General features: G+C 33.4%; 3 protein-coding genes across 3 annotated transcripts; 2 read left to right on the top strand and 1 right to left on the bottom strand.

The window, feature by feature from the left end:
- Nucleotides 1-337: 337 nt before the first annotated feature.
- On the top strand, nt 338-2,953 carry LOC102668498 (exocyst complex component EXO70B1). Its single transcript, XM_006575365.4, has one exon. It carries the CDS (start codon nt 529-531, stop codon nt 2,737-2,739), a length of 2,211 nt encoding a protein of 736 aa, XP_006575428.1. The 5' UTR covers nt 338-528; the 3' UTR covers nt 2,740-2,953.
- Nucleotides 2,954-8,597: 5,644 nt separating this feature from the next.
- LOC100816208 (uncharacterized) lies at nt 8,598-18,925 on the top strand. Its single transcript, XM_041013348.1, has 4 exons — nt 8,598-8,716; nt 8,995-11,500; nt 13,453-13,499; nt 16,914-18,925. Exons 2-4 carry the CDS (start codon nt 9,448-9,450, stop codon nt 18,843-18,845), a joined length of 4,032 nt encoding a protein of 1,343 aa, XP_040869282.1. The 5' UTR covers nt 8,598-8,716; nt 8,995-9,447; the 3' UTR covers nt 18,846-18,925.
- A 248-nt stretch (nt 18,926-19,173) lies between these two features.
- Nucleotides 19,174-22,610, bottom strand: LOC100816730 (GDSL esterase/lipase At2g30220). The gene is made up of 3 exons (XM_006575368.4): nt 21,986-22,610; nt 20,843-21,098; nt 19,174-19,823 (listed from the first exon to the last, which is right to left on the bottom strand). The coding sequence occupies exons 1-3, from the start codon at nt 22,598-22,600 to the stop codon at nt 19,624-19,626; spliced, it is 1,071 nt and encodes a 356-aa protein (XP_006575431.1). The 5' UTR covers nt 22,601-22,610; the 3' UTR covers nt 19,174-19,623.
- Between the last annotated feature and the right edge of the window lie 602 nt (nt 22,611-23,212).

The raw sequence follows: 23,212 nt of genomic DNA on the forward strand, positions 1-23,212 counted from the left end.
ACATAAAGTTACATTTTTGTAAAATATATTTTTGAAAAAATTTAAAAAAAAATCGTATGGGACACTTAAGGATTGAGTCTCATACGGATTGCCTAATTCATATGAAGTTTACGAATTGGACAATCCATAAGCCTCATACGGATTGCCTAATAGAGGTTTGAAAACGAAAGGTTTTGAAAACAAAAGAAACATATCTACATCTAATTAATTTATGAAATCTTAAAGTTTATATATAATAAACTAGTTAGGAAAAAACTTCAAACCTCACCAATATTAGGAACAATGAAAGGTTATATGACTTTTTAGTTATTATTACCTTGGTGGATCTATGAAAGAAAGCAAGGGAAAGAGCACAAGAAGAAAGTCAACTATACACTTGGCTCATTTTGTATTCCCATTTATAAGTCAACAAGCCGAAGGAAAATGTAGCTTTGCATTCCTTTTCTTTGAAATTTCTATAAAAAAGGGTTGCTTCTGGATCTGTTCCTGATCGCAAACCTGGGTTGCTTGAGAAAGAACACGGTGCTCATGCTCATTGAGATTCAGAGTTGGCTGCGGCAGCCAAAGGTATGGAGGTTTGTGTGTTTTATTTCATCTGTTGTTGGACTGCTCTGTTACGCTCTCAGCTCTTCTTTCAATCATATGTTCGGTAAGTGGAGCTGGTGGAAGATATTACTCTATATTGTTTTTAGTTGTATTATCTGTATTGCTGTCTTGTTTGCAAAGGCATGGGAGTCCTCCAACTCTCTCCGGTTAGAAGCTCACACTGCTTTTTTGGTTTTGATGATCACTTCTGTATACTCATTTTTCGTTGATAAAGTAGTGAAAGGGAAACCAGATGCATGTAGTCTGGTTTCCTGTGCTGCATTTGCTATTATGTCTTTATGTTTGTCAAGACTGTCTCGCTTCGGATTTGAGGTTGATCTCCTATATTTTTTCAGCAGTCTTCTAACTATACAACTCATGAAAATAAAAGTATGGTTAGTCTTTGTTGGAGGGTGTTTCAGTTATTCCCTCATTAAACTTCGTTCCACTTTGGACAGTCTACTAATACATGGGGATCTTGTACTCCAAGTCATAGATCAAGACATTGGAAGTGGTTCACTTTCATCAGAAATCAATAGCAGTGCTTCTCAACTGGATTCACCCCAAGCTATTATTACTAGTCCTGGTAATGCTAATGCACTAGCTGGTGCTACTCTAGAAAATAAGGATCTAGCATTCCTAGTCGCTCAAGTCCGTTCAGATTCACACCAAAGCAACAGCAACAGCAATAGTCATGGTGATGATAGGCAATTTTATCCTCTCCTACCTTTCAATCACTCCAGCCTTAAAGACAAAAGTTGGAGACCAGAGAAAATGAATAGAGAATGGGTGCAGCTGCGGGAGCAACGCGCATCCTCTTTAATTGAGCTTCTCGAGAATCAAATAGAGGTGCTTAAGAAGAAGAATGGTAGCATTATTGGCGCAATGTCCAAGCATGTAGACCGATGCCTTAAAACTAATCTTGTTTATGATGACCAGATTCCGGTGCCACAAATAGATCACGATGACAACTTGGTGGTGGATGCTTTGCAATTTGATGATGACGACAATATTGTCGGTGACCTTGGTGCTACTGCGAGGCTGATGGTGATGGCAGGGATTGAGGAGGAATGCTGCAGAGTGTACTGTTGTTGGAGGAGGGAGTTTCTGAATGAGAGTCTCTCCACATTTGGATTACAAGTGCAAGATCTCAACATGGAGGACATTGACAACAAGGAGAAGATTCAGTGTTCGATAAAAGCTTTGAATGTATTTGTTAGGTTACTCTTTCCCAATGAAAGGAGACTCTGTCATCACATCTTTGGAAAGTTCATTTCCTCTGCAGATTTTGCTTTCACGGAGGTTTGCAGGGAATCTGCTACTCGTCTACTGAGCACTGCCGATGCCTTGGCAAATTCCTTCCGCAACACATTTGAGGAGCTGATGTATGAGTTTGAATTAGTGTTTTCTGGTGAGTACAGTAAATCAATAAAAAAGGATGCGCGCAGTGTCCAGAGGAGTTTGGACATTTTTAAAGATTCAGAAAATCTTCTTACTTGTGGAAGTGGTGGACTTCTTCCTATTACACATGAATTGATGAAGTACATTAGTGATAATGCCATAGAAACAAAAAGTCGCCTTAACCAAGCTTCACAGGGAATGCTTTCACCTTCTGTGCAAGTAGCCAGAATAGCAAGGCTGTTCGAGAGGAGTTTGAAAGCTAACTCAAAAAATTACAATAACCCTTCTTTGGGTTATGTTTTCATCCTGAACAATCGGAGCTACATAGACCGACATGTGGATCCGTACGGATTGGGACCTATTGGCTATGATTGGCTCCAAAAAAACAAAAGAAAAATAGAAAAAAACTATAAACTCTATCTGACAAAGTCATGGACTAAGATTTTCAACTTTTTGAAGTTGGACATCAATGAGGCAGAGGCTAATGTTGCGGTCAAGTTAATGACAGACAAGCTCCGTTCCTTCAACCAACACTTTGATGATATATGCAACGATCAGTCTACGTGGCTTGTCTTTGATAAGCAGTTAAGGGAACAAATAATAAAATCCATAGAAAACATCTTGTTGCTAGCATATGGAAACTTCATTGGGAGGTTGCAGGATCTTCTTGGTAATCATGCTAACGAGTACATCAAGTATGGAATGATTGACGTTCAAGATCGACTCAACAATTTGTTTCTTGTAAGGGAGTAGATGAATCCTACACTGGAAGAAAGGGAAAGAACACAGAGTTTGCATAGATTCTGAATAAAAAATATATAATCTCACAGTTCCAACTTCCAAAGTATGTATACTCCTGCAATATACCAATGTATGTTTTGACACAATCACGAATGGATGTTTCCTCTTTATATTTTTGCATGTTTAAATATTTCTTGGATGAAAAAACAAAATAACACTGCTCGTATAAAAAAGTACAAACATCCAAAATTCACCAACTGCGAAAGTAATTAGCTCAGTCAACCAGAAGTTTACCATGGATGAGAATGCAACCCATTTTGGGTTCAAGTTACTTTTTTATATTCCTTTACCAATCTAGGCAAGTGTTCCACGGAAATACCAGGTAATGAGAAGTACTTTCTTGGAATGGAGAGTGAATTTGAGATGACTGATTTGGGTCAAATGAAGTACTTTCTTGGAATGTAGATTTTCCAATCAGAAGATGGAATCTTCATTTCACAAAAGAAATATGCTTGGGAGATCTTGAGAAAATTCCACATGGAAAGATGCAAGCCTATTGCTACTGTATTGGTTGTGAATGAAAAATTCTCCAAGGATGAAGAGGACAACCAAGGGGATGCATCTGTTTATAGAAGTCTGATTGGAAGTTTGTTGTATTTGTCTGCTACCAGACCAAACTTAATGTTTGCTGCAACATTATTGTCTAGATTCACGAAATCTCCAAGTCAAGTTCATCTTGGTTCATCAAAGTATTCTAGTTATAAATAAATAGTAAATACGTAATAGGTCACTCTTTACATTTACCTCTCTCTATTCTCTCTCCCTTTCAAATTCGTTTTTCTTTTTTTCTTTTTCAAAACCCTCTTTTTTTTTTTGTATACACTCAAATCTGTCTCTGTAAAACAACGATCCAAGATTTGTTAATTGTTGAATCATCGTGAAGTTTGAACACAAGGTTAGGAACTTACTTTTGCACACAACCACTGTTGGGATTTTCGAGATATTATCTGTGGTGGAATAAATGTTCCTCACTATGAGTTTTTTTTCCTACAAACACCCAAACCTGTCCCATAAAACTACGATCTAAGACTCGTTAACCGTTGGATCGTTGTGAAATTTGGATACTGCCTTTGAAACTTATTTTTTCACATTCTCACCGTTGAGATTTGCAAAATAATGTTTTTGCAGAGTTTCACACTTTGACAGTGAAATAAAGGTTACAATCTCTTCCCTTTCTTTGTCACGCTCGAAGATCCCAGTAGAATAATCAGAACAAAAACTTGAGGAGTCTCACGGAACCGTTAGAGATGTTGATATCACTACCCGTGAGCCAGCTTAAAGGTAAGGGATGAATTATTCACAATTGGGGAGCAGTGAGAACATGTGTAAGGATCCTTAAAAGATTAATTGGAATGAGTTTTTACAAATTTTGATCCTATCTTTACAATTATAACAGTAAATTATATATGTTTGACGGACCAATCGATGTCTCGATGAAAAATTGTTGTGTTCTTGTGTTGAATGTGAAACCTGAAAATTGAGTTTTGTTAATTAACGTGAATTGTACTCTAAATAATCTTCTCTTTAATATCTTATTTTATACAAAACATTGTCTTTGTTCTATATCTTCCCACGATGATGATCAACATGCTATGTATATATTGTAAATTAAAGAAAGTTATAAAGTTAATGCCTAGTAGTAATTTCTTTTGATATAATTTTAATTTAATTATTATAGAAACTCTTTTGAATTGAAAATAATATAGTTTGATTTAATATATATATATGTGTGTGTGTGTCATGCAAATATTATTATTGTGTGATGTACATATGATTTATGAGATGTGATAAATTGTTATAATGAGATTATAACATTATTGTTGAGATTGAGCATAAGTGTAAAATTGAACATGTGTTAATTTTTGAGATACACGTAAACATGTGATGATGGATTGTGACATTGTGATATGTTAAAATTGTGGACATGAAATTTGGTTATGAATAAGTGTGTGGTTAACACTTGATGTGTCAATACTTGTGTTGTGAGCTGTGAATTATAAAATAACCCGAATGGTGTTTACCTTGAGAAAAATGTTTGTGCGCAGTGTTAAAGGAAAAGTATAGGATTCATAGGTAGGAACGTAAAATGTTAGATTGTAGCGCAATATGTTAAACGTGTTTGAAACACGAATGTGATGTTGTGGGTATTGTATAATTCATGAGCAATGTCTGCGTGCAAAAATTGTTTTAGGGGTTGGACCTGAATCACGAAGGTGAGACCTTAACGGATTGTTTGGAGTTTAGGCCTTGGGGGCAAAGACACTTGGTTTGAGTGCTTCTTTAAGCCCATGTTGATCCCATATGGTTGGAACATTTTCGAAAAACAGAGTAACCCTGAATGGTCACCTTATGATTTTACTTAGTAAGAGTGACCTGATATACCTATTGTGTGGTGTGTCTTGTTATATATTTCTAAGCATGCCAGTGTGGTTTTTCACTGACATGATATCACATTTCATATAGGCTTGAGTCTTAATATAATTGTTGTATAATGCCTGCTAATTGTTTATTATGAAATTGATGAGTGTTATTATGTCTTGACCTGAGTGTGTAATTCATGTGTAATGTGATTGGTGATTGAAAAATGAATTTTAAATGATAAAGTGGTGAAGTGACGTGAATTGTATTAAGTTGAGCTATATTATAAATACTTCTATAATTTATTTTGATCATGTCTTTGTTTATTTGTTTTTTTAGAAATGTAATAATTCACTCCCTATGTGTTGTTTGTGTTTGGATCCTGTGATGATCTTGAACTTTGTGTTCGTGAGAACAGATGACTATGTGGATGACTTTAAAGACCCTCGTGCTAGAAGACATTGTGACACAATACTCTGATAGAATGTGATATTGGAGATGCATTTTTATTTTAATTGTATGATGTTATTTTATTTTATTTTACCTCACTGATTTAATAAAATTTCCTTTGTAAACTTTGACAGCCTTGTTCTGAGCCATATATGCTTTTAATAAGTTTTATTTGATAATAGTAAAATGAATGTGAACCTTTTATCCATATGAATTTGTTTATCTGTATTTTTATATATTTTATTTATTTATATGTATGTTGGGGTAGAAGGTGTCACAGAAATCAAACAAAGTTAGATTGGAGCATTGCAGTTCTGAAGAACAACTTTCAGACATCATGAATAAAGCTCTTCCAAAAGGCAAGTTTGAAATGTTAAGGTCAAGTTGTTTTAGAGAAAAATCTCAAGGAGAATAAGTGTTAGAATTTAATATTTTTCCTTTATTTTTAATATTACTATATTTTCTTTTTGGGTTGCTTGTAAAGTTAGTTTAAAGGTTGCTTGTACACAAGGGATATGCGACAAGGCAAATCCAGACTCTCCTAGCTAAAAGAAATCATGGAGTGCATGAAGGTTAACTTTGATGTGGCAACATGAACATACTAACTTGATTTTAAATTTTGGTATGGTCAAATTGCAAATTTTAAAGTTAGAGGAGCTAAAGGAGAAATAAGAGTCTATAAGGACGTCATAAAGGTTGCATTAGAATCAAGGTATGGTTTTTAGGTTGAGTGTATTTTGTTGGTTTATGAAGTTATATAGGTTTTGATGTGGATGATATAAATTTCATTTTAAATCATATCAAGGTTCATATCCTAAGAATCACAGCTTCAGGTTTCAACAACTCCCTTACAAAAGTGATTTATGAGGGGCTCTATGGTTTATATTTTTTAGGAAGGTTTAAAATTTTAAGTTTGCTACTCGTTAATTTCTAGCTTTTTATCAAATTGACTATCTTGAAATATCTATTTATAATATATAAATCCTAAGGTGCGAAGCTATATGTTGCCATATCAACTTATTTGTCTATGTGTCAGTGTATGAGGAATTCTATCTTCTATTGTATCTCTTTTCTACTAAAAGATATATAAATTTACCTTTTCCACTGTCCATTTAAATCTAAGTTAAGTTGTCAAATACAATATTTGTTATCTCCTCTTCTGAATCCTCTAAATTGCATTTCCCATTTGATGCTGCAATTCTCACAAGAAATCAAATGCAACTGATATTTACAATTCTTTCTCTTATATTATTCTTCATAAGCATTTTCCTTATTAGTAGTTGAAACATCTTTTTTGTAAGAAAAGTCTTTTTTATTGAAATTTTCTTCATTTTCCACTAGAGTTTCTTAGGTAACGTGAATTTCTTTTTTAATGATTTGGGTTTTGTTGGATTTTAGATGATTCAAAGATCATTGGAGAATGGTGCCAAAGGAACTATGACAATAAACCAATTAAAAAGCTAGAACAAGATTTGGGGGATGAGGTCGTCAAATTTGGGACACATCGAAGTAGAGAGCTACTCATTGCTAATGCAAGTTTATTTTTGTTCTCCTATGATAATGTTGAAAGGTTAGTTTTTCTTATTGACATTAGGTTTCTCGTATTTGCTTATGTGAATGTTCTTCGTAATTTGCACATAATAAACTAATAAGAGGTTATAAGTTGAACAAAAAAAATACCTTTTATTTCCTATGCTAAAAGTGTTCGTTTACATCCTCATAGCAAATGGTACGAATCCTGGATCACTACTTGGAGATACTTGGAGAATGAGAGTGTAAAATGCATAATTTACAAGTATATGCCAAATAGAGATTTTTCATACTATTTCTCTTAGTTACATTACTATGGTATGAAAGCCAATTAAATGTTTATGTGATATTTTGCTTTACAAATTGTTCATTAAATTATAAATTTCTTGTGATTGTTTTCAAGTACTAACGTGTAGCATGATCTTTAGTAGTTTTAAGTTATTTCCTTATTTTGTGTTTTACCATTATGATTGACTATTTTTCTTTCATTAAATATATTTCTTTGGTTACTTTATTATGTCAATTTCACTTTATTCTTATATTGTTCTTATAAAATTTATACATAATGTTTACTTTTATTTTCACGTTAATCAACTTTAGTTGAGTGGTCAGCTTTCAATTTTAAAATATTCTTTTATAAATATATTGATAAATAAAAAATATCTTAATTTATACAATTTTTTATTTCCTTTAACAAAAAATAATATAAAATATCATTGAAAATTATATTTTTAAATTTAATTATCAAACAAATAATTTATTTAAATATTTTTTTGATTATTTATAAACTCGCGTAATGCGCGGGCGTGTGTGTTTAGTATACACAAGTACTGAATTAATTTGTTGGAATTTATAAATTGTAAGATAGAATTAAATAATAGAAAAACATTCTAAACTATGTATGTGAGGTTTGTAAAACAAAATAAAATATCTAGATCTAATAAATTTATGAAATCTTTAAGTTGATATATTAAAAAAAAGTTTGTAAAAATAAATCTCGGATCTCGAGAAAGTTTTGCACAAAGAAAATTATATGATTTTTACGCTTAAATATGTTTAAGATCCATCATAAATGACCACATTTTGTTGTGAGTCCCTAATAAATTTTTTCATTGTTATGAATCTTTGATATATTATAACTTTTGTTTTGAGTTCCTGTCGTCAATTAAGGAATGACATGGTATCATCACAATAATTGATAGTATTGAGAAGATTAATTTGTAAGGTGACATATCATTATTTAATTGATCGTGAGGACTTAAAATAAAAATTTTAATATATCAAAGATTCAAACCAATAATTTTTTTTATTAGGAACCAAAGACAAAATTCAACTATTTATTAAGAAATTTTAACATATTTAAACCATTTTTTTATTAGTGATTAGTTATTATGTCGGAGGATATCTGAAAAGAAGAAATGTAGCTTTCCGTTTCCTTTCCTTGAAATTTCTATAAAAAAGTGAAGGGTTTATACTAAGTCAAAATTGGTGGCCATCTTCTTCGCTGTTGCAGTACACAAACCTTGCTTGCTTGACAAAGTACACAGTGCTTATGCTCATCAAAGTTCAGAGTTGGCAACAGAAGGCAAAGGTATGAAGTTTTGTGTGTTTTGTTTCATCTGCTACTGCACCTTTATTTTTTATTTTTTATTTATCTGTCTCTAGATTAAGTTTCAATAGTTTTTTTTTAAAAGAAATTATATATGAATACTTTAAAATAATCTTGTATCAAAATTTCAATTATTTATTATAAATCTAAAAACTATTTTTTATATTTAAATATGTTGTTTTATTATAATTTTGATAATAACATAACTTCATAATCTAATAAAATACACACTATGAAATAGTAATTTATGGTCACTGCAGCCATGGAAGGATTTTTACTGTCACTTTCACTTGCGCGATTGATCCAGTCTGAGTCAGTTAAGCCAACAGACTATAGAATAGCATTTCTTAAATTGACTTGCATGAAGGGAATTTTGCAAGAAAAGAAAAAGAATCAGCAGGTTATGGCCGTTGAATATTATACCCTCTTTTCTGAAGCAAATAATGCACTGTGATTAATCATGTGGATGTGGGACAGCTTACTAACTGATTGACCAAGACTTAGAAGTTGGAAGCAGCAGCTTGCTTGGAATTGTAGCTCTTCATTCCCTTTTCCTGATTTTTCTTCAAAAAGGGAAATTCCAAGACAAAAATGGTGGCTATCACCTTCTCTCTTCCCCAATGCAAACCTCCGGCAGGTGCTCGTGAAAGAACATAGTTTTCTTTTGTCGATTTTTTGTTAGAAGATCTCCCCTGAGAAAAAACACAGTGCTCATGCCCGTCGAAATTCATAGTTGGCTGCAGCAGCCAAAGGTACGAAAATTTTTGTGTTTTGTTTCATCTATTGTTGGGCTGATTTGTTATGCTCTCAGTTCCTCTTTCAATAAATTATTTGGAAAATGGACCTGGTGGAATATACTACTTTATATTGTTTTTTGTCTCTGCATCATCTTCTACCTTGTCTATATGTTGGCAAACACATGGGAGCCCTCTTTGACCTCTTCCCGGTTGAAAGCTCATTCAGCCTTTTTGGTTTTGCTTATGACTTCTGTATACTCCTTTTTCGTTGATAAAGAATTGCAAGGGAAACCAGATGTATATAGCCTAGTTTCGTCTGCTGCATTTGCTATCGCGTCTTTGGGATTGTCAACTCTGACTACCTTAGGATTCGAGGTTGATCTCTTGTATTTTTTCAGCGGTGTTCTAATAGTACAACTCATGAAAATTAATTTATGGTTGGTCATTGTTGGAGGGGGTTTCAGTTATTTCCTCATCATTCTTCGGTCTACTTTAGAAAATGAGTATAATCAAATCCAAGACATTGAAATTGGTCTGCATCGACCATCACAAGGAACTAACGTTTCTCAAGTGTCTTCTTCACCCCAAGCTATTGGTAATGCTCATCCACAAGCTGATGCTAGTCAGGTCACCCAAGTTGCTTTAAGTTCACAACAAGGCAATAGGCATAGAGGTCTTATCAGGGCCCGGTATATGAGTCATATAGAGGAGCTTAAGAAGGAGAATGGGAAGCTCATCGACACAATTTCCAAGCATGTCGGCGAATACCTTATGGCTAATGTTGTGAACGAAGACGGTATTTCAGTGCCGGAAATGCAAGCAGATGACAACTTGGTGGCGGATGTGTTGCCACAAGGAATCATCAACAACCTTCGTGAAACCGGGAGGCTGATGTTACAGAATGAGTGCTGCAATGTGTACAGCAGGGTCCGGAGGGAGTTTCTGAAAGAGTGCCTATCAAAATTTGGGTTGCAAGTTGAAGAGCTAAACGTGGAGGACATTGACAAGATGGAGAAGATTGAGAGTTGGATAAAAGCTTTGAACATAACCGTGAGGATACTCTTTCCCAATGAAAGGAGACTTTGCGATCTTGTCTTCTCGCCATCTTATGCTGCAGATATCTCTTTCGGGGAGGTTTGCAAGGAACTGAATATTAGTCTACTGAGATTCGCGAATACCTTAGCAACTGAGAATCATTCGCCGTTTCATTTGTGCCATCTCATCCCCAAAGTGTTCAAGACTTTGAGTGACCTGATTCCAAATTTCAATTCACTGTTTTATGGTCAGTTGTTCAGTGAATCACTCAGAAATGACGCGGTCCTTGTTGGGAAGAGATTGGGGATTTTTGTGGAGTTGGAGAGTCTTATTCACCGTGAGATGCCAAAGGAGACTGTTCCAGACGGCGGAATTCATCCAACTACTCACAAAGTAATGGACTACCTCAGAGATGTTTTCATAGATAATCAGAGTTTTTCAATTAGAACGGGAGTATCTTCATTTTCTGACCAGGTAGCCAGGATAATACAAGTGTTAGACAGCAGTTTGGAAGCCAAGTCCAAAAACTATACAGACCCTGCATTGGGCCATGTTTTCATGATAAATAATCTGATGCTTTTACAATATGAGAAATATATATATAGAGTAGTCATTTTTGGTGAAGATTGGTACAAATCAAAGATCAACCAAAACATTGAACTCTATCAAAGAAGCTCATTGGATAAGATATTGGACTTTTTAAATCTAGACAGCAATGAGTTGTTGCTAGCAGAGTCGATGAAAAAGAAGCTCAAATTGTTCAACCAGCACTTCAACGAGATATGCAAAGCTCAGTCTGAATGGCTTATCTTTGATGAGCAGCTAAAGGAACAGATGATAAAATCCATAGAAAACAAATTGTTGCCGGCGTATGGAACCTTTCTTGGAAGGATTCATGATGTTCTTGGTAAGGATGCTTATGACTTCATTAGGTATGGAATACAGAACATTCAAGACCTACTGAGCGGTTTGTTTCTTGTAATCCAACATGAAGGCTGAAGAGAAGGAAAGGATATTGAAGTTTGGGAGGGTTTAGATTACAAAAAACTTGTTATCACAAACATAATTTTAAACGATTTGTGCCCGTGTACTATATATCATTGTAAATTGATTTATACGGCTAAAATTAGGGATTGTATTTTTTTCTTTTTATGGAGTTTTTTTTAACAGTTTCTTTTTAGAGTTACGTACTAAATTAGACAATAATGTTAATTAAATTGATATATTTGCTTAATGAGTTCAAAATGAATAGTTTAATGAGTACCCATAGGGAAAATAAAATATTTTAAGGTACGTATGAAAGGCTTGGAAAACAAAAGAACATATCTAGATCTAATTAATTTATGAAATCTTTAAGTTGATAGATTAAAAACAAGTGTGTAAAGAAAAAATTTCAAACCTCAGCAAAGTTACAGAGAATGAAAGTTACATTTTTTTTTAGTTACTATTTGGTTGGAAGATCTCTGAAAAGAAGCAAGGGAAAGAGCACAAGAAGAAATCCAATTTTAAGTCAACAAGTAGAAGACAAATGTAGCTTTCTGTTACCTTCCCTTGAAATTTCTATAAAAATATGAAGGGTTTATCTCAAGTCAACAACGGTCATTAAAAGCTTCTCCGTTCTTGAAAGGAAACCTTGCTTCAGAAAGAACACAATGTTCATGCTCATCAAAACTAAGAGTTGGCTGCTGCAGCCAAAGGTATGGAGATTTGTATGTTTTGTTTCATTTATTGTTGGACTTTGTTAACTCATTAACAAGTACACTAAATTGTCTCAAGTAATAAAGTACTCGGAAGTCCGAGTGTTGAATTCAGATGGACTTTGTTTATACTTAGATTGAAGCAAACTCAATTTATAAGTAAGAGATAAGAAATTTAAATGTAAAATTTAAAGAAAGTAAGGGATAAAGAATTTAAAATTGAAGATAAAAAGAGGTAAGAGATAAGATAAAGATTTAAAAGAAAAGATAAGAGATTAAAAATGCATGAAATAGGCTAAACAAATATCAATCTATTTCTAGCAATGATTTTATTTAGATACTCTTTTCTAGTTCTTTAGAAAATAACCATTTTTTAATGCATTATCCCCTAAACACTATATGGATGTCCAGACCATAATAAACAATTAAGCACAAAAAATAGCAATAGAAACAAGATTGCATTAAATAGATAATAAGAAAAAGTTACATTACAAGAGTTGGTTTGCGAGGCTCCTAACAATGGGGTTTAACCTCTCTCATTGTCATAAGAGACTTTATAACCTCTCATTGTCAAGAGAGACTTTAGACTTTAGGGGCTAATGTGAATAGAAGAAGAGGAATGGATAAAGGAAGAGAAGGAAATAATGGACATGGATTAAAAGCATAAGTCAAAATTTTGTTATCACATAATTTTAAAGGAATTGTGCCCTAGGGCTGTATACACCTGTATGTTTCAATACAAAATAACAAACATATCACATATGTTTCCTTTTTATTTTGTTTCCATGTTTAAGATTGACTTAGGTGAGTTGGGTAGATTTTCATTATATGGCAGAAGAGAAAGAAATTATACTTAAGTTTAGATTTAGAATAATGGCTTGACTCAAATTCAAGTCCAAGTTGCAACAGGGAATAAATCTTTTGTTTTGTTAACAGATGGTTATGACCGCAAAGAAATAAAATCATACATCACTAACAAACCCTTCTCTTCCTTACAACATTTAGTCTAACAAGTCAATCCAAAGATGCTGCCCTTTAGAAATTGTGGATTTATGCCGTGCCATTGGACTGCTATGTTGTGCAATGAGTTTCTTTGGTACACATGAAAGTGAGGCAGAGTTATAGGCCACAACTTCCTGGTTTATTTGGAAGTAGAGATGCAAGGCTTTTTTATCCTGAGTCCTGACTTCACAAGACCTATTGATTCAATCAAGATCATTGACTACTAGACGGGAGTTTTTCCCTGTAGATGGCACTGCACTGATAATTCAGTCACAGTGGGATCTCAGCCATTTGGTGCGATTAATCAAATGGCTGCCTCCTTTGAGTGAATGAGTTAAAATAAACATAGTTTGTGTAAGGAACATATTAAAGTGGCAGGATTAAACAGGAACTTAGGCAGTTGCAGATCCACATATGAATGAGGGGTTACACTTGCATCCACTCACTTTTAAAAAATTAAATATAAATATTTTGAATGTATGTCTCCCTAATTTATATATTTGAATTATCTGTCCTTAATTTTTTACTTCTTTTATGATAATAATCTTTAATTTTATTATTAAGTAGATTGTCTCTCCTGACTTATAATCCTAGATCCGCCACTAAACTTAGGTGGCACTTCTTCATTTGTAGCAGAAATTTTTGGAGCACTGGGAGGATTGATGTTGGCTAGGTGAAGGGATACAAGAATTTGGTTCTGGATTTCAATCATATCGTGGTTCAAATTCTTATTCTAGCGGCCAGTAACATAAAAACATCATTCGAAAGCTTGAAGGTTAATTAAGGCCAGAAATATGGAATTCTACTAGTGGACCTGGTTAATAAAACAAGAATACATGAACTACACAATACTGCAACAGTAGTTATGGTTCCGATCCCCCCTTTAATACAAGTAACAGTTTTAAATCTTTGCCAGGTCATTTACATTACATGCATGTCTGCACCATAATTGAGAAGATCATAGTTACCATTGCTTGATCATGCACGTATCAATTTAGAATGTTGTTTCCGCTCCTGGAAACCTCCAAAAGCATCTCATTGTTACAAATGATAAGAAAATGTCTAAAATATATTTTAGGTTCCTAATAAATTAGTTGTTTTTTTTTATCATTGATACTTTTGTCAATCTTTTGATAAATTAACGAAATTTTAAGTTTATTTTTTATATTAAAAAAATCATTTTTTATTAAGTTCATTTGAAAAGGACAAATAATAATTGAAAAAAATATTAAAATACAAACACAAAATTTAATTTAAGTATTTATTAAGAATTGAAAACCTATTATAGCCTAAGGTAATAAATAAAGACTAATAAAAAAATATTTTTTAAGGATTAAAAAAACAATTACCTGAATTTAAAGAATTAAAAATATATTTTTAAGAAAAAAAAATATGCCTTTCATATATTGCCACATGCCTGAAAAAAAAAATGCCGCTGAATCAAATTAAATATCGAGCATGACAATTTCTCAATTTATCAAAAATTCTACTTTTGACTACAACGATTTTAAAAATGATTAAAAATCGTTATAATATCAAATAACTATAGAAATTTTTTTGCAACAGTGACACCATGACTGTGAGAGTTGCAACAGTTCCAATCTCTTGTTGGGAATCCAAAGAAGACCGAAGAACAATGCATGATAAGAAAATAACTAAAGGCTCCACCAATAGAAGCTAACATCAAGTTAATCTTCATAAGCTGCATCATAAGACAACCTAGGAAAAAAATTAAGCAGACGTCCAAGAAATACCTTGTGTACAAATATAGGAGTATTATATTTGTTTAAAGAATATTGACTAGTAAAGAATGTGCTTAATGTCTCTTCTAAAGTCTAAAAGATAGACTCTACGAATTTTAAAGAGTAAAGATACAAGTATTAATAAATAGTAACACTGAGATTTAGGATTAAAAAAAATACAAAAAAACAAAACATTGACTTTGGTAAAATGTATACACGTGTAAAACAAATCATAAATGTATTTAAATCACTGTTTTTTTTAATCAACCGTGTTACTCAATTTAAAGCAGTCTAGGTCGTTTAACTGTTGTAAATATACCTTTTTTTCCCACTGAATATGAATGAAATGCTGATAGTAGTGATAATAGTACTCTATTTATTCCATTAGATCATACTAATGAGTGTCTAAGAATGCATATTGAAAAATAGAAAACTGAAACGCATCTAATAAAATAAAAAGGGTTTGATTGATATTTTGGTTCCCATTAATTACATTTTCAACTGCATGCTTTTAGCAAATCTTGATACGCAGATAGCTTAACCAGCTAGCAAAATCACTTCAAATAACAGTTTCATTTTTGGTATTATGAAGTTCTCAAATGATTTATGAACTATTCATATTTTTGGGATAAATTGATGATTGTATTATTACCTCTATTGTTGATCCAAATTCATCTTATGCAATTATTGATATGATTTCAATTAAATTAACTTATGAAACCATATTTTTCATAATTATTTTTTTTTAAAAAGTTCATATGAATTTACCAAATAATTATATATAATGGAATGTAAATGAATTCATATCCTAAAATTTTAACAGAACATATATTACAAATATAAATGACTATAATTGTTTGTTGGTGTAAAAAAATATAATTTTTTTTCCATTTTTACAATTTTAATTAATTCCATTTGTGCAATCCTTACCAGTAAGATATACCTAGATTAAATAATTTGCCCATAGAAAACCTAGAGTAAACAAACAAGTTACTATAAGATTTAAATATTGCCCTAAAAAATTAAGATTTAAATATTACAATATTGTAAGGAAAGATTATAATTATTTTTTTAGAAATGTCTTCTTAATCATAACCTGTTCAAAAATGAAACATCTTACTCATAATACTTTATTTCAAGTTATTTAATAGCATCACACAGAAAATAAACGTGATAGATTATTTTACTACCTTGTACAGTTATACCTAGTTTTTGTACTTTTATAAGATAAGGTTTGCATGCTGATTTTCATCTTAATGGTTAAACAAATATTCTCAATGGATTTTCCTATTAAAAAAACCAGCGATATTTCACACTGAAACGGCTGAACAACGTCCTGAAAAGTGTGATTCGTAGATTAAAATAAAGAGAACTAACGACACGAAGAACGACAAGAAGATCAATCAAAAGATTCATTGACCAACTGGGTTCCGAAAGAAGATAATTTTTATTTTTGTATTTTTGTGATGATCCGAAAGAAGATAAATACTAAATCTAAAACAGTAACAAAAAAGAAAAATTAGTGACACAAAAAATCCAACTTAAGAAATAGAAAAAAAAAGGAAATTATGCATCACATCAATTTTTTTTTAGTAGTCGTTTCTCATTTTAGTATTTTTGCATTAAAAAGTTGAGTCAAAGGTCAAAAGACTTAATTGCAACGTTGGAAATTGGAATTATCACGTACTAAAATCAACGAATAAAAACATTCAAAAAACAAAGCTACCTCCAGCGAGTGTCAAATATCAATAAAAGAAACCGCTACCCACGTTCACTCTCTCTACTTTATCTTCTTCTATGGTCTCTGCTCTCTGCCTTGTCACCGTTTTCCACTTTTGCCCTCCACTTATTCAACAAACCGCGTCTTCCAAGGGGTATAATAGTCATTCAGTACTTCTCTGCCCTTCTTCTTGGGTCTTGTTCCCTCTCTTGTCTCGAGTGCAAGTGACGAACTAAACTAAACTAGCGAAGAGAAATGTCCGAAAACGGAGAAGAGAAATTACTCGCTGTGGCGCGGCACATAGCGAAAACGCTGGGCCACAACAACACCATGTCTGATGACATATTCCAAATACTATCGAACTTCGACGGAAGATTCTCGAGAGAGAATCTTTCTGAGAAAGGCGCAGATGCGGATCCCAGAGGCTGCGCCGCACTGGATCATTCCCTCAAAACCCTAGACCGCCGGATCTCTCTCTACGTCTCCTACGACCGCCCTATCTGGTCCGACGCCGCCGACTCCGCCGCCTTCCTCGACGCCGTTGACAAGCTCGTCGCCGTCGTCGCCGAGTGGAACCACCTCGCCTCCGACAAAGCCGTCGCCGCCTGCCTCGTCCGCGCCGAGGACATGCTCCAGCACGCCATGTTCCGCCTCGGGGACGAGTTCCGCTCGCTCATGGAGCGCGGCGGCGAGTCCTTCGGCCTCACTCGGAGCTACTGGAACGGCGAGTCAACGGAGAATTTACCGTTCGAGTCAGACGAAGACGAAGAAGAAGAGGAAGCGAGAAACGGAGGAGGAGACAAGGAGGAACAGATTCCGGTGGCGCTGCCGGTCACCGGCTTCGATATCGTCATCGACGCGCTGCCGTCGGGGACGATCAACGACCTCCACGAGATTGCGAAGCGAATGGTGGCAGGAGGTTTCGGGAAGGAGTGCTCTCACGTGTACAGCAGCTGCCGGAGGGAGTTTCTGGAAGAAAGCGTGTCGAGATTAGGGTTACAGAAGCTCAGCATCGAGGAGGTTCACAAGATGACGTGGCAGGATCTCGAAGGCGAGATTGAGAAGTGGATTAAGGCCTCCAACGTCGCTCTAAAGATCCTCTTCCCTAGCGAGCGCCGTCTCTGCGACCGCGTCTTCTTCGGATTCGCCTCCGCCTCGGATTTCTCCTTCATGGAGGTCTGCCGCGGATCCGCGATTCAGCTGCTGAATTTCGCGGACGCCGTCGCAATCGGGAGCCGGTCGCCGGAACGGCTGTTCAGAATCCTCGACGTGTTCGAGACGCTGCGTGACCTAATTCCGGAGTTTGAGGCTCTGTTTTCGGACCAGTTCAGTGTGTCGCTCAGGAATGAAGCGATTACTATTTGGAGGAGGTTGGGGGAAGCTATTAGGGGCATTTTTATGGAGCTGGAGAATTTGATTCGCCGGGATCCAGCGAAGATGGCGGTTCCCGGTGGCGGTCTCCATCCGATCACTCGCTACGTGATGAACTACCTTCGTGCTGCGTGCCGGTCACGCCAGAGCTTGGAGCAAGTATTTGAAGACTATGGCTTGAAAGAGTATACAAAGCTTGAGGATAGGGTTCCTTCCTCTTCTTCTCTGTCAGTGCAAATGGATTGGATTATGGAACTGTTAGAAAGCAATTTGGAAGCAAAGTCCAGGATTTACAAGGACCCTGCTTTGCGCTATGTTTTCTTGATGAATAATGGGAGGTACATTGTTCAGAAGACCAAAGATAGTGAATTGGGAACCCTTTTGGGAGATGATTGGATCAGAAAACACGCTGCAAAAGTTAGGCAATTCCATGTGCACTATCAAAGATGCTCGTGGACTAAGGTATTAGGGATTTTGAAGCTTGATAGTAATGGCTCATCATTGCCCCCTAATGGCTTGGCAAAGTCAATGAAGGAGACGCTCAAGTTGTTTAACACAGTTTTTGAGGAGACTTGCAGGGAGCATTCTTCCTGGTTTGTCTTTGATGAACAGCTCAGGGAAGAAATAAGAATTTCCCTTGAAAAAATCCTGCTTCCTGCGTATGGGAACTTTGTTGCGAGGTTTGAGAGTGTTGCGGAGCTTGGAAAGAATGCTGACAAGTATATTAAGTATGGAACGGAGGAAATTCAAGCAACACTCAATGGTTTGTTTCAGGGAAGCAGTGGATCAACTGGTAGCCGAAAGTGAAGTTGAAGCTGCTACTAGTTGTTCTTGTGTATTTGTGGTGTAATTAAAATTAAAATACACTGTTTTTTATCATAAAAAAATGTAGTCTTGTAGTCTTGTACTATAAATACTGCTGTATGTTATTCTGCTTAGCATCATTGTGGAGGATTGAATAGGATTTTGAAGTTAAGAGCCGTTTGAGATACAAAATTATCGTTTATGTTGCAACATTGAGGTGGTTCTAATTGATCATTGCTTTCATTCATCAACTCTTCTTTTGTGCAGTGCTTAGAATAGTATAGCATGTATTTACTGAATCAAGCAATTTGTTTTATCATTTATGTACGTTTTTTTTGGTTTTATCAATTTTTTCTAAGCATGCACATTAATGTTTTACGAGCTTTTCGGGTGGAATATTAGAGCTAATGCAGCAAAGTTGTTTTCTTGAGCATTTGAACAAGATTTACTTGAGAGAAATTAAATTGGAATTGTGAGGCTACACATGGTCCATATGTTTTATATTTCCGTAATGTCTCCCAAATTGTTTGTAAATTACAAGTGATTTCTTGTTTTCGTAGGTAGAGTAACTAAGAGGGTTATATCAATACTGCCTGAAATATATAAATGGAAGAGACTGCGCAGAATTTTACAAATAATAAACAGTAACAAACGAAGAACTTATATAAATTTGTCCATTATTACAAAGATGAATTATTTAACTACATTCGAGGTGCAAATTATAAAGACATCACTTAAAATATAAGAAGAGAATATTGTTGTAGTTAGTTCTCACTAAGAACTAACTACTATTACAAAACTGGGGCAGGACATTTATTTCAACGCACTTAGCAAGATACTGGTTTGATACTTCACTAAGATGGAAACTGTCCCAAAATACATATTTTGAAGCGTCATTGCATACTGGTGTGAGTTTGTTGCATAATGCAGTTACTTCCAATGCGCCGAGCCCACAACACCCTCTATTTGTTACCTCCAGACCTATATATTTGATAAAATTCCCACAAAGGCTCAAAATACATATAAGAACAAATTATTTTCATTATTTTAAAATCATCCAGAAAACTTTTTCCTATAGAAAGAAAAACATTATGGAAATATAAAGCAAATACGAAGAAAGTTTTCCTAAGGTTTCCAAGGCACAAACCATTCTATAATATTTTCGAAACATATTAGCATGCACTTTGTATATGTGTGCACGCGTGCACGGAGAACATATCAAATTAGAACTCTTCTTATTTTAATAAATGAAAACTATCAAATTTCAAAAAAAAAAAATTATAAATATAGATAATTAGATTGTATTTAAATGCTCAAAATACAAAATACAAATGTTTTTATTAACTTAATAAAAAAATACGAATGTTATGTAGTCACTAACTAATTAACTTTTAATCCTCTGAAAAAACTAACTTTTAATCTTAATCATCTATGTATAATGTATATATGATTCAATCTTATTGTAATAAATGAAAACTATAAAATTCACCCAAAAAATATAACTATAAATATAGTTAATCTAGATTATATTTAAATGCTAAGAATAAAAAAATTAAGATAACTTTTATAAGTGATTATGTAATCATTAACTCCTCTCAAAAATATAATTATTAACTAGCTCTTAACTTTAATCATTTATGTATGATGATACGATTCAAATAAAAGTTCTCATTTCTCAAATTAAAAATATTTTTTAATTGATATGTTCCCTCTCTATGCATATACTCTTAAGTACAAAAGAATTCAAAATATTTTGGTCTAAATATTAAGGGTTTAACTTAACTCCTTTCCCCCAAAAAAACTTAACTCCTAAGAGTGCAAAATATGACCAATTTAAATTAAAATACTTTATAAATTTTTTTTTAAAATTAATGCTAATAAATAGACGCGTTTACTTTCTTACTTTGAAGAAATCAAACTTAAATACCAATATATATATATATATATATATATATATATATATATATATATATATATATATATATATACATACATCTCACCGTAATTTTCAGGATGGTTGATTAGGTTGAGTATGGAGTAATATAAGTCTAGATAAACAAGTCTGCTTCCAGGAAGCATAGCTTGTATTTGAAGTAATCTCTGCACCAATTTCTGATTATATTGCTCAGCATCAAAATTTTCTTGCAATACACATTTCCTATCCCTTTCAAACTTTAATGTTATTTGAAAAGGTATGCAACCAATGGGAGGAAGCCCACTGACAAGAAATTTTCGGCATTCGTAGTCATATAGGTCCTACAATATTACGCACAAAAAGATGATTAACTATAAGAAGGTTTGGATTTTTTATGAAATAATTATTTTTTGGTAATTTCTTAAGAATACTTTTTAAAAAGTATTTTTTAATTTATAGTATCTACCAAACAAGCATAAATATTAGTTGTCGATATGCAGATGCATACTACAAAAAGAAAATGGATAACAAGACAATGAATTAACAAAAAAATGGAATTTGATGTGGCCTCTGTAAAATTACAAGTTTCTTGCTGAAAAAAATTAGATTGAAATTACTTTCCTTTATCTTTATCCCATCCCTTTTTTTTTTGTGAATGATCTTTTTCCATCCTTATTCTATATATCATTAAGAAATTTCTACCTCTTAAAAATAACAATATTCCCGCTCTTAATTAATAGTTAAGTTTCTGGTTAAGGTATTATTTTGAAATAGAAAAGACAACAAAAGAAAATATACAAATAAAAGTGATATGTGATTTGAATTCAATAAAATTAGTAGGAAAATCGACTTGGAAGTTAAGAATTTCAGCAAATATAATTTATTCTATTAAGTTATTACACTGTCAAAAATATTTTGTTTTTAGTGTTTCTTCTATAATTATAAGAAAAGATAATTCATAAGATTTAGTTTTTATAAAGAACTTTAGTATATTATAGAGATTCCAGTTAAGTACTTTAAAAAATTTGTAAACACTTTAATATATCCCAATATTACTAAAACAGATAATTACACCTCTCATGATTGTTTATCTAAAAGAAAGAACAAGCATAGAAATTTCTTAAATAAATTATACATTTTTTATCTATATGTCTTCTCTCATGATTTTCTTGTTGTTATTAACTTAAAATAATGCATAATGTAGTTTTAATGAATAACTTTGGCATACCTTAATAAGGATTTGAAGCCTATCAAGCAGGTAATCTTGGTACATATTAATGTTGAACATCACTCTTGCATGAGGACGGTCATAGAACTTGAGAAGAAAGTCATTAGAACCTGCACCAATAATAACAAGAGCATCTCCAAGTATTTGTTTAGTTTCATTTTCTCCTGTAATTCGATTGAGCTTTGCTACATAAGCTTTGAAGTACTCAATTTGTTTGGTCATCGATATGGCATTGGCTGACGCTGCAGTGCAATCATCAAAACCTGATCCTCCAGATGCGAAGCAAACACCTGTTAGAAGTTCTTTGTTTGGTAGGTTTGGGTTCAAATAAGGAGGGACACCATCTTTGATATTTAATATAGAGGCAAGAAAGTCAATTACCAATTTTCCATTAGAGAATCTTCCTGTAGGTACATGACCTGGAAAATCCTTGCCATAGGGCAAATGATTTGCCTTAGCCAAACTCCCCATGATGTAGTTGTTATTACCTGAATCTGCTGATGAATCCCCGAAAACTAGAATGGATGAGAAATTGGGTTTAGGGAGAGGATCACTCCTAACAACTACAAGGGTGCAAACATGCATTAAAATGATAAGATGGACTGTGAGTGCCATTGCTATAACTTGTTTTCCAACCAATACAGTAACATATATATATATATGGCTTTACATGCTACATATACTGAATTTATTTTATACTGTTTTTTGGAAAGTACACTAGTTAAGAGGATGGAAAATGTTGATTTTTGTCTTCACCTAAGCGTGGCAAAATAAGATGGACGCGACAGGACCCGTGGTAAATGGTTGAGGTTTTCAACCTACTCACCAGTTTTTTGGTCGGGATGGGTGAACCCATCAACTTAACCCTTTTATTTAAAAAATTATTATTGATAATTATTTTTATATTATTTGCATAAATTAATAATGCTTAATTATTTAATTTATTTTTTGTCTAAAAAATTACTATTTAAAATTTAAGGTAATACATTTATTTTTTCAATAAATATTTATTATTTAATATTTTAAAGACAAATTAAAGCAATTAAAATATATCTTCTTTTTTTTTTAACAAGTTGACCCACAACCCATTTTCAATTTGTTTACTTGAGCATAAACAAGGTTCAGATGAAAGTATCAACCTGTTTTTTCTATGTACCAATCCATTTTTGGTGGGTTAATGGCAGTGCAAGGTGGGGATGAGTTTTTGGCCAATTTTTTCATCCTTGA

The sequence above is a fragment of the Glycine max genome, chromosome 2 (genome assembly GCF_000004515.6).
Source record: "Glycine max cultivar Williams 82 chromosome 2, Glycine_max_v4.0, whole genome shotgun sequence".
Taxonomy (NCBI): domain Eukaryota; kingdom Viridiplantae; phylum Streptophyta; class Magnoliopsida; order Fabales; family Fabaceae; genus Glycine; species Glycine max.